A 12,250-nucleotide genomic window follows, 5' to 3' on the forward strand; every position below is an offset into this window, starting at 1 on the left:
CCAGCTTGGTGTGAGCGCTCAGGGCTGCGGTCTCCGGAGTCGCGTGTGCCTGGTCAAGGAAAGGGGGTTGGGGTGGTGAGCTCGACCAGGCACACGGGTAACAGGCTTTGTTCTGCCCTTTTTCCAGACGGTCACCACATCTGGGAGATGGAGGCAAAGATGGAGAGAGGCCTGTGCAAGCCGGTAAGTAGGGTTTCCTGTTGAGACGACCGACTAGCAATACCAGGGCCCTAGAGCAACACGCGCAAACCGCGTGAAAGGCTTCCTGACACCAGTGCCCTTGGGACCCAAACCAGCTTGGGGCGGCACAGTGGTGTGGCCTGTAGGAGGGGACTCCCCACAGGGCAGCCGGGGACCCTCCTGCATGCTAGCTGCCCCCGGTCAAGCGGCTGGCACTGTGGGCACACCCCCACACCGCGGGGCCTTCGCCACCTTCCGGCCATCGTCATCCCCAGGGGCCCGTGCCGCCGTTCCCCAGGAGCCTGGCTGTTCTGAGCCACCGAGCAGGCGTCACACCTGCCCGGGCACGTCGGGCCGCGCGAGGCTGCAGCCGCGTCCTTGGCACGACCTCGTTTCCCGTCACTCGGTAGACTCTTGTTCTGAACGTGAACTAGGCGTGAAGGCAGATCTCATCGTGCTGCTGCTGATTCCATTTTGCCAATTAGCCGGTGCACCTGTGGGTGCTGAAGACCGCGGGGCAGGCGCCCGGGTCTCACTGGTGCCACCACCAAGGCCTCAGGCGCCCGGCGCACCGCACCCACACTACCTCGCTGCCTTCCTCGGCCTCCCCGGTTCTGTTCGCACGTGTAGGTGCCCCCGTGGTTGTTGACGGAGAAGGTCTTCTGTCTGGCGTCGTGCAGCTTCTCTGCGGCTCGCGTCAGCGCGGTGCATCTGCTCTGTCCCAGACCTTTCCGCCGTCCACACCTTTATGTTTAAAGTGCGTTTCTTACCGACCGCGAGTAGCCAGGTCTGCGTTTCTGTCCACTCAGACAGTCTGCTAACTGGTGTGTTTAGGATGTGAGTGTTCCAAGTGGTGCTGACATAGCGGGAATGACATCTACCACCATACGTGTGTGTGTGTGTGTGTGCTTGTGCACATGTGCATGTGCACTCCGTGGTCCTAGAAGAGCGCAGCAGCAGTCTTCAGGCTGACACAAACACTGTGGCCAGCAGGTGATTGTCTGAAGAAATTCAGAGTTCTTCCGATCTCAACCCCCGGCCACAGGCACAGGCGCGTGTCCCTTCTTCTGACAGGGGAAGGAAGGGGGACGTCCACGAATTCAGAAATCGTGTTCAGGGCAGGAACTCGCGGCTCCGTGGGACCCTGGGCGCTTGGAGCTGGGGGACGGGGAGCCTTGGGTGGAGGGGTTTGCTGAAGCTCTTAGGTACTTAATCTCTGCTGCTGGTAGGACCTGAGTCACGAAAGGAGATGCCCGGCCGTCACAGAGGTGGCTCTTTGACGGCAGCTCGGGCACTGCAGGCCCAGCCCTGGCTCCTCACGGGTTAGGACTCTGTTTGGCTCTGTTAGGACGAAGCATCTTTTTGTGAGACTTAAGCTGCCTTTCCCAAAGCTCTGATCCATTTACCGGAAGCCTGTCCAAATGGTGTTGATGGAAAAATCCCTAACTGGTCCCCGGGAAGCTTGTGCTCAGGACACAGCTCCCCTTCCGGCTGTCCGGGCCTTGTTCTGCACTCAGAACCACATGCACGTGCACACACATAGCGCGCACACATGGGCTCCTGGCCCCGGGGTGTTCCTTGCTGCCCGAGGAGTTCTGAGCAGGCGCCGTGGGCTTGGGGCGGCTGGGCTTCCAGACCCCAGTGCAGCAGGCCACTTGAGACGCCTCCCCAAGCAGAAAGAAGACGCCCGTAGGAATCCTGCAGCTTTTTCTCTCGGAATCCTTCCTGCCAAGTCTGAGGGAGGGTTTTGTCACTGGGCTTCTTTGTGTACACAATTTTTAAAGGAAGCTTAGCAGGTAACAGTGGTGTGTTTTAAAAGGAACATGATAGGGGCGCCTGGGTGGCTCAGTCGGTTAAGTGTCCAACTTCGGCTCAGGTCGTGATCTCACAGTTCGTGGGTTCGAGACCTACGTCGGGCTCTGTGCTGACAGCTCAGAGCCTGGAGCCTGTTTAGGATTCTGTATCTCCCTTCTCTCTCTGAGCCTCCCCTGCTCACGCTGTCTCTCTCAGAAATAAACAAAACATTTAAAAAAGTTAAAAAAAAAAAACGTGATAGCACGTGTGAATGCTGATGTACTTTACAGTTTCATCCTTGTCTCTTAACTGAGTTTTAGTTTTATATATTATTTTTAATTATAAAGGGGTATTTGTTCATTGTGGAAATCCGGAAAATATAACAGAGTATAAGGAAGAAAACTAGCAGATCGTGTAATTTCACCCCAGGCTTCTCCTGGTGCACGTACCTGTGCACGTGGATCACACACACGTATCGTGTACCTCATACCGTGTGAACCTTCTGCACGAAGCAGGATGCTGCTGCATGCAGTTTGTACACCAGCAGGAGCCACTCAGTCAGTGGCGTTCTTAAAGTGAGTTCTGGGGGTCCCAAGTGCCACCTGTAACCCCTGCTATTTCCGTGGTGACATGTGTCCTGTGGCTGCATCTCCTTCACATGTTCCCGGGAGGACGTGGCTCTGCACGTCCCGTCTGTTCAGAGAGGGGAAGTGCATCAGCCTGTGCCCACATCAGAACGCGGCCCCCGGTCACCTAGGATTGTAAAAAACCAAACTGCAAAGCCCAGCATGCCGAGGGCCACCCTGCCCCGAGTGACCTGTCGCGGACACTCCCGCTGACACCTCACCATAGTTGTCACCTCAGTGTGAGTGACACCTTGCTGTGTCTGCACTTTTGTAGACATTAGACTCCACTGTTTGCTCTGCGGTGGCTTGCCCTTGGTGAGCGCCAGCTGTATGCCGGCGGCCTGGTGGGAACCCAGACCCGTGCACCTGGGCTGCCTCCCGACCACGGGCTGCACCGCCGCCCGAGCCACCTCCCGGCAAAGACGAAGCTAACACGCAGCCACCCGTGTGTCACGCATCCTCCGCAGCACTGGCCACACGTGCTCAGGGTCACGTCTGTAAAGGAGGCCACGTACGCAGGCTGCTTCCTGCTGCTTCCAGACGGGATGCAGTCATTAAGCCGTAAAACCACGCTGCCTGGGGCGGGCGTGGTGCCAGGGGAGGGGCCCAGAGCCGCCCTTGGCGGCAGGCTTCTGTGCCTCGGTTTCTTTATCTGTAGCAGGAACAGGTTGGGCCCAAAGTTCTCTTCAGTTTCCTGTGTTAACATTCTTAAATTCCATTACTAACCTGATTCAATCAGTTGTGCTATTAAGCTAGGTAACAAGCTACAGTTTCTTTTAACAAGAGCCTGACACGGTGGATTTTTCTTATCCGTTTTCTCTGCTTGTTAAATCATTTGACTGAAAATGAAGAAACATTATGTGTGTGAGATCCTGTCCTTCCGGTAAAGTCAAGTACAGCATGGGCGCCTGTGAGGACGCCGGGCACTTTGGCTCACCTGCACACGCTGTTGTCTGGGGCTCGGGTGCCCTGGCGCCTCCCACAGTGCTGTGCCGCCTCATGTCACTTGTTACGCACCTGTACTTGAAGGAGCATAGTTTTTGTGAAAATGTTGTCGATTCGTGTTTTTAACCATGGGAAGGTACCAGTGCCCACCATAGCCTCCGTCCCGATCTGTGCTTTTTTTTTTTTTTTAATGTTTTGTTTGTTTCTGAGAGAGAGAGAGAGAGACAGAGAGACAGCATGAGCGGGGGAGGGTCAGAGAGAGAGGGAGACACAGAATCTGAAGCAGCTCCAGGCTCTGAGCTGTCAGCACAGAGCCCGATGCGGGGCTCGAACCCATGAACCGTGAGATCACGACCTGAGCCGAAGTCGGACGCTTAACCAACTGAGCCACCCAGGTGCCCTAATCTGTGCTTTCTTTCTAACTGTCCATACTGCACCCCCCACCCCCCGCCCCAGCCTGCTAGCATCGAGCTCACCATCTCCCATTTGAGGGAGTCTGGCAGCCATGATGGGCTTCAGGCTGTCGTTGGAGAACCTGTCCCCAGACACAGGTCTCCAGGAGGCACCTCTCCCAGGTCTTCACGGCATTACCGACCAGGTACTCACAGCTCTATGCATGGGCCAAATGCGGGACCTTTTTCTAGTTTCCAAAGGCCACTGACCCCTTGGTTGGGGCAGGCAGACGCATCTGGCTCTCCTGAAGACTCCCCCACCCCCACGCCTGCCGTGTGGCTGTTCTCTCAGGTTAGCACCAGCTGCTTCTCTCTGGGGCCGAGTCGGTGGGTCGTAGCTGAAGCCCCCAACCCGCCTCCCCCCACACACTCTGGACAGGCCACGGGTGTGTGATGGCAGGTTCAATCCGCACACACGTGCCTGTGCCCCGGGTGATCTCTCTGCGGCAGCTTCTGTGCATCCCAGTCAGGAGCTGCCCACCGTGGCGCCCGCGAGAGGCTCAGTGCAGGTGCTCCGTGTTTGTGAGATGCTCACCGTCTCCCTCCTCTGCCGTTTGCTCGCCAGAATTCGTTGGTGGTGGAGATACCGCCGTTTCGCAACCAGAGGATAACGAGCCCCGTCCAAGTGAGTTTCTACGTGTGCAACGGGAAGAGAAAGAGGAGCCAGTGCCAGCACTTCACCTACCTTCCTGCCAACGGTAACGCGCTCTTTCTGACCTTAAGCCCTGAGAATGAGCCGGTGGGGTGCTTTTTCTAAAAGACGCGTAAATGCCGGGATGCTGTCGGGGTGAGGTGGTGCACGCGGAGGCTGCGCTGCCGTCCTGGTGGCAGGAATGCGTCCTCGAGTCCTAAAGAAAAAAAGAAGTGAAGCTTTCAGTGGATTTTCCTTTATTTCTGCTGTGGGTGGGGGGCCGCATGTTGGGATAATTACTGACCATTTTGTTGGCCGCTTGCAAATAGAGAACAGCCCTTCTACGCCCAAAAGCCGAGGTGGTCTAGGTGTGCAAGTTCCATAGATGTTTAAGGTGGAAAAGCAAATAGTTATAATTATTTTGCAGGTGCCTTTAGAAACATACCCGGGGTATTGAGCCTATAGGCTGGTGCCTGAGGCGGCCATTAACTAACATTAACGATTTCTGTGCTTGTGCTGGTGCCTCCACATCACATCTGTGGTCGAATAATTACATCTCCCTGGGACCGTGAGGCTTTCAGGCCCAAGTACCTTTTACTCAACCAAAAACTGCCCTTGTTGAGATTGTCCATTTACAGATTTTAAGGATCTGTAAGTCTTAGGCCTTAGAAAAACCAGTTTACCTTTTCAGCTTTCTGAGACGTTTCCTTAAAAAATATACCAGTGTTTGTTTCTCCTCCTGAATGCTGTCCCCGGAGCATTGCCGGGTGCTCTGTGTGGCCCAGCCGCGGTCATCCTGGACTTCATTGTGTTTTGTGCAAGGTTAGCAATGCCAACAGTCTTCTCGTACAGTAGCTTCTGTTCTGAAAGCTTAGAAGATTTATGTAATTTAAGAGGGAAGTTATACACTAAAGACTATTGAAAAACCAGCCATGTTGTTATGTTTGGAAAGTCAAGATTCTCTGAAGGTTTTTGTTTTCTCTAACTGTAACATGTAATCGAGTAGATGATAGAAAGCCCTAGAATATCTGTGTTATGTTGAACCGATAGAATTAACTGCTTTTGGGGCAGATGTTAGCCATGCTTTTCAGGATTTGAGTAGTACGATCTTGTAAAGTTACCACGTCATGAGAGCGCACACAAAATAGGACTGCGGGAAAGGAGGGTGCCGCGAGCCGCTCACGCCCAGGCGGTCCATGCTCATGCCCGTGACCCCTCCTGGGTCGTGTGGTCTGCTTCCTGCAACTTGGTGAACGCTGTCTCTTCTTGGAATAAGGTGCAATATATCCTACAAAAGAAAATATTTAGTCATTTCCTGAAAATGTAACGATTGTATCCTAATTAAACTTCAAGCATGGTTGACCAAAAATTGAATGTTTTAAAGAAGACCAGGCCTTATGAGAAAAATTGCTTTTTAAAGCAGTTTAGAAAATCTCTATCGTTAGTGTTTCTTACAGTCCCGACTCCAAGTTCACAGAGCACCGAGCAGTGTCAGGGGCCGAGGGCCCTCTGCCTGTGGCCTACACATGATACTAAGATAATGGGGTGCCATGTCCCCTGCCCTGCAGCCTCGTCTCCTGGGCCGTGGCTGCGCCCCACCCCAGTGCCCCGGCGCCCCTTCTCCACCCGTCCTGGCATCCTAGCACCCCGTCTCCACCTTCTCTGTACGTCCCAGAGCCCACCGCCCCGTCCCTGCCCTCTCCATCGTCCCCGTCGGTCTCGTCTCCATCCGCCCAGGCACTCCATTGCCATGCTGTCCTGTGCTGGGCACCTCACACCCGTGCTCTAGACTAGACTCCGCTTGGACCTTCTCTCTTTGGTTGGTGCTCCATCCCAGACATGGTCCTTCCCCAAGAGCAGTGGCCAGTGACCGTGGGCCGTGCGTACCTGCCATTCTGGTGGCTTGTCTGCCTCTACCAGGCCTCGGTGTTCGTCCACACTTGTCTCCTTGAAATTTGCTTCCGGCCCCTCTGAGCCTGAGGCATCCTCGCTGCCGGCCCCTTGTTGCACCAGGCCCTGCCCTGGCTTCCTGGGGCGGCAGGTGTCTGCCCTGTGGGGTTGGGACCAGGCCACGTGCCACCAGACTGTAAGCTCCTTGGAGCAGGAAGGTCGGCCAGTACCCAACTTTATGGCTGAATCACAGGTCGACCCTTATGTGGCTTTAAGAATAAATAAGTGGACGAAAAATAAACTAGAACTCATGTGTCTGGTTCTCGGTTTGGTGTTCTTCCTGCAAGCACTCCCCAGGCTCTGCCCGCCATGGGCCGGCGCGTAGACCTGCAATCGGCACCTAGACGGTGCCTCCACCCTGTTCCGCTCGCCTGGGCGTCCCGCCTAACGGCCAGCGACTGTCCACCCTGAACCCAGAGACCCCTGCTGTGCCAAAGACGAAATCTTCGTAGGGGACAAGGCGTGCCCCGCTAGGCAGAGGCCGTCAACATGTTTGGTGGCTCCCGTCAGGGCCAGCACACGAGGGGCCCTGGCTTCTGCTCATCCGACGGCAGTTCTTTCCAAGGGTATTAAACGTGCTGTTGAAACGTGCAAGGCTTTGGAAGTAAATCCTTCTAAACCCTACCCATAAAGCTTACTTTCACGTTCAGATATGTAAAATCAAGTGCCATTTTTAGACTTTCTGTCCAAATTAGCTGCGAGCACAGATGACAGTGTGGCGCTAGCTCTGCTTACAGTGGGAGACCCACTGGGGGCTCTCAGACATGTGCCCCCAAGGGGCGGTGCCCCCGGAGGCCGCCCTCGTGCAGGGAGGCCAGGATGCTCGCTGCCCCTGCGTGGCCCTTGGGGGTGCAGGTGTCGGAAGTGAGGGCTCAGGGCATTTATTACTGGGGGCTCGTGGGGAACACCCCTGGCTTCCCCTCTGGTCACCTTCCCCACTGCTGGTCTCAGCTCACCCGTGACCTTGTGACAGCTGGACAGGAGGCCAGCCGACCGCGGCTCCCTGGGATGACGCCCTCGCCCTCCACCCACACCACACCCCAGCCTCCGGTTTCAGGGTCATTGCCAGCAGCCAGCCTGGAAGAGGGCCATGAGGCACCGCACGTGGGGCCAGCTGGTCCTCGATGGGGCCCCGGGCCCCTGTCTGGGGGGTGGCCGCAGGTGTGACGGGGGACGGAGTGCGCACCCACCGCCCGGCGCCCGGGGGCAGCACCTGAAGGCAGCACTGAGAACATCCGTGCGATTCTGGAAGACACCGCAGAGCACACAGAGCCAGAGAGGTTTTCTCGTCTCTCTTGTGCCGATGTTTGTGGCCAGTCACCCTGGGGCAGACTCTGCCGGGAGCTGGTGCACTTCCCACGTCGCCCCAGCTGCCAGCTTGCATTAAGTGTGGAGAAGGACCGGACCCGTGGGCAGCGTCTCCTGAGTGAGGGGAAGAGGAGCATCACGTCAGGGGTGGCTCTGTGCCACCCGTGCCCGGGACAGGCAGGGTGGGGGCAGCCGCTCAGGCAGTAAGAAAAAGAATTTCAGGTGATGGCTTCAAACTTACATACCAAAGTCAGTTTGTCTTTAACGTGAGAAAATAAACCGTGACAAGTTATTGTGTCTCGGAGAGTGCGTCTTTGTGACTCAGATGTTCTTAGTCTGTTTCCCAGGAGGTGCCTACGACCCCTGCTCGCTGTTGCTGACGGCTGAGCAGGTGAGGGTCCTGGAGCTTCACCGGGACCAGCGGGGGTGGCTTTGGGGACACATGTTTGGTGGAGGTCCCAGGCGGCCAGAACTCCCTGCCCTGGGCCCTGCTTGTCCTCACCGAAGGCAGCAGGTCACAGCCGGAGTCCGCTCAGCGGAGGGCAGCACCTCTGACAGAGCCCTCTCGGGACCGTGGGGGAGCCCGGAGCCAGTGGTCGGGCCGGGGCTCCGTGGGCCCGACGTGAGCAGCCGGAGGAGGGAGGGCAGGGGCGCTGGGGCTCCCCGCCCCCGGTGGCTGCTCCAGGGAGACCTCGCGGTTACAGCAGTCGGGAGCCCACACGAGACAGGGAGTGGATGGAGGCTACGCTTATGCCCCGAGAGGTGCAAGGAGGGGTGGATTCTGTTTGCTGTTTGCATCACGTAGTCCAGAAACAGGAGTCCCCGGAGCCGAGGCTGCCAACGTGAAGAGCGGCCGTGAGCGGCCTCGCTCCTGTTGACTCGTGCAGATCCAGCTCTCCGGGGGCGGCCTGGTCTGTAGAGGGAGCCACGGACTGCGGCCTCCAGTCTGCCCATCAGCCCGGTGGTCTTGTCTTCACAGCAAGCTCTGGGCCTCGTTGCCTTTCCAAGTCCTTCACATTAAAGTTTAATCCCAAAGTAACTGTCTCCCTAGATCTTGCAGATGCTTAGTAGTGAGATAGCAGGGAGAAGCTTCGGAGCCCCTCGTGCCCTGGGGCCTTGTCACACGTGGCTGGGGCTGGGGATTGGAGGACACCCCCTGGCAGGCTCCTCTGGGCCGGGCCTTGCCTGAGCACCTGCTCCCCACATCCCCTTGTTCTGTGGGTAATGAGCAAATGAGCTCGGTCCACGCAGGCTTCACAGAGGCCAAGTTTTTTAGGTGTCGTGTGGCCTGTAGTGCTCCTGAAGGGGGCTGCGGGCACGAACACGTGGTCCTGGACCCCAGGCCCTGCCGGGGGAGTGTTCCCATCCCAGCTGCAGGAGCCGGGCAGGAGCCCACCCAGGCAGTCAGGCGCCGTCCACAGCGGGGTCCGCCAGGCCAAGACCTCGCCCGAGCCCCTGTGCTGTGTCACGGAAGACCTGTGGGGTTCAAATAGAGCAGGCTGCCACGTTTCTGATCGTGGGCGTGAGGGTCAGGTTGGCCCAGGTGACCGAGGGGATGTCCATTCTGGGGACTCCCGCTCACCCTGGACTTCCTTCTAACGGCAGAGCAGTGATGCCCGTCCCATGACCCCAGGACGCCCAGCTGCAGGCCCACTGTAGTCAGTGGACATTCTGGAACATTCTTCCCGAGTCAGCCGAGCTGTGTGATAGCCACACCACCGAGCGAGCACGCTGGTAGTGGGGCTGGCGCACAGCTCTGAGCACTATTGTGCGGGACACTGATGTTCCTTCTCGTCAGAGCCTCACGACCTGCCTGAGGCTGATTTTACGAGGTCCCCATTTTTACGGGCTCTCCTGCCATTCCAGCCAGAGATTGAGGGACCAATGTTCTAATTTCTCTTCCCACGTCTTCAGCTTGATGTGTAGAGGTGAGGGAGCTGGCTGTCCAGTGTGGCTGGGTCTTGCCCACGGGAGCCAGGCCCTGAGTGTCCTGGGCAGGGACTGTCCCCAGCAGCCCGGGAGGGGCCGGAGAGGGGGTTGGGAGCCATCCTCCAGGCTCAGGAAGGCCGGCTTCCTCCTCTTGTGGCAGGACTCAGTTTCCTGCGTCACTTCCGGATGCCGCTTCTTTAAGTGCCGGTGCGCGTGTTGCTGGCCCTGCTGCTGGGTGTCGGTTCGGTGGTGAGCGGCCCTGGTGTCAGAGGCAGGGCTCGTGCAGGGGAGAAGCCTTTCCCTCCCAGGCTGCCGGGCGTCCCACAGTCAGATGCCCCGACCACCGGGTCACACGGCACACGGGCCCTGGCATCTTGGCCACAGGGAGAGGATTTGAATTTTCAGTAGATGGAGGGGTGGACTGTGGGATGGGGTGCCTGGTATGAACCCGTGTGAGTGAGCACTCACTCCGCGGAGGGTGCTGGGAGCCGGGGAGTGGGGGCAGCTGTGCCCAAGTCTCCCTCACGTGCCGCGGGCAGGGACCACGTGGGGAGGGGCCACGGGCCACAAACACAGAAGGACCATGTGCTGTGGATGGGCGTCCTGTGCCCTGGGAGCCTGGTTCCGCCAGCTGTGAGGAGGGTGGTCCCTGGGCTCTGCCGAGTATCGCGGCCGTGGGCGCAGCCACTGGGGGCACGCCGCAGGACTGTGCGTCTCACGTTCCGGATTAAAATGCTCGATGTGTCTCAGGGCCCGTGTGAGCCACGTGACTGATCCGCAGTCTGCCCACTCGGGTCACAGCTCCACACGGGTAGGACCCCGGGGAGACGGGGTGGGGCCCGCACATGGGGTTCGGCCCCTGCCTCTCGGCCTGGTGCGACGCTGCCTGGTTGGGATGCCGCTGCTGGCCGGCTCCACCGAGTGTCCCCGCCCCTGTGGGCTCAGAGAGCCCTACCTTGCTGGAAATCTGGGGTGTTTGGCATAGATGCTGGTTAAGCTGTGCGGAAAAGACGGGACGGAGTCCTGAGTGGGAATGCGCTCCCTGTCCTTCACCACATGGCCCGCTGCGTGCGCACTGACTGGACCATCGGCCCCCCCGCCCTGAGCAGCCCCCATTCGGTCTGGGCTCCGGGTGTGGAGAGGTGACGCGTCCTGGCCCTCGGGGGCTGGCCCTTTGCGTGGCCCCTGTTCCTACTTTGCCTTTCTCGTTGTTAGAAGTTGTGCCCTGAAGTTATCGTCGCGGGTGTTTACACTGACAGTAAAGCTGGGGCTTTGATGTCGCGCAGCAAACAGAAAACAATCTGATCTTTGTTCTCTAGGGCTTAGAACAAAACTCTTTTTGTCCAGGACTGCGCAGGGTACCTGGGGAAGTGATCAGGCCGACACAACGTGCGTGTGCAGGGAGAGCGGGTGACGGGGCAGCTCACCGCTGTGCGTGGCAGCTTCAGCATCCGGGGTATCTGGGAGGAGCTGCTGCAGATGAAGGGGCTGTGGGGGCTGCGACTCGGGGCAAGGGCCCGCGGCTCACATCTGGGAGGGCCACTCACGATTGCCACCTTCTCACCGTGTCCCCCAGTGGCAGAGGAAGGTCTCTCTTCGCTGCAGGATCAGGGCCCCCCAGACCTCATTCATCCATAACTACCCCCTAAAGCCCTGTCTCCAAACCCCAGCCATGGAGGGGGTTAGGCCTTCAACCCATGGGTTTGGAGGACACAGTTTGTTTCATGGCAGTGTCTCTGGCCTATTGAAGGCCAAAGAGCGTGGCTCTGATTCCTGAGCCCCGCAGAGGCAGAGGCAGGGGTTTGCCAATGGGGGGGGCACACAGTAGCCCTTGCACGTGGACTGCCCATGTGGGTCCATTGCCGTCTGCTGGGTAGATGGGACTCTGTCCTTGGGCAGAGGAAGCAGGCCCGCGAGAGGTACGCAGTTAGCCAGCGACATGCAGCCTGTGGGTCACTGCAGCACTACGCCCCCCCGCCGCGTGTGCGGGAGGCCGCACGCTCCCCGAAGTGTGGGTATTTTTCAGCTCACGCAGCTCTGGGGCTCGAGAGCATTTCCCAGCTTGCGTCCTGTTTTGTTAACTGGAATTTGGGCACTGGGTCAGGTGTTGGGGTCACGAGATCACCGATATCTGGGGGCCCGGGACTCGAAGAACGGTGTGGCGTTCTGTGTTTTCTGAGTGCCGTTGTTGTTTTCTGAAGAAGACCTCTGGGGGCATGAGGTGCTGGCGCTCGGGGGCCCAGCCCCACAAACCTGGGCGGGAGGGCTGGCCCACACAGCGTCTCGAAATTGAATTGCTCAACTTTGCCTTTCAGCAAGAGGACAGGGCGTGTCTGATCACGGGCAGGACACGGGCAGGACTTGGAAGGGGCGGCCTGGCGTCCGAGGGGACCGTGTCCCCCTGTCGGCTGGGGGGGGGGGGCCACCACAGGCTT

The 12,250-nt window shown here is 58.3% G+C and overlaps 1 protein-coding gene across 1 annotated transcript in view; it reads left to right on the forward strand.

The window, feature by feature from the left end:
* NFATC1 (nuclear factor of activated T cells 1) overlaps positions 1–12,250 on the forward strand; it is a gene marked incomplete at its 5' end in the record, with an annotated part of 96,183 nt that overhangs the window by 48,038 nt on the left and 35,895 nt on the right. Inside the window, 2 exons of the mRNA XM_077752713.1 lie at positions 128–183; positions 4,563–4,695. Coding sequence (XP_077608839.1) covers positions 128–183; positions 4,563–4,695 — 189 coding nt within the window. The remainder of the gene's footprint in view (positions 1–127; positions 184–4,562; positions 4,696–12,250) is intronic.

This window comes from Crocuta crocuta, unplaced genomic scaffold (genome assembly GCF_008692635.1).
Source record: "Crocuta crocuta isolate KB4526 unplaced genomic scaffold, BGI_CrCroc_1.0 scaffold101, whole genome shotgun sequence".
In the NCBI taxonomy this organism is placed as follows: domain Eukaryota; kingdom Metazoa; phylum Chordata; class Mammalia; order Carnivora; family Hyaenidae; genus Crocuta; species Crocuta crocuta.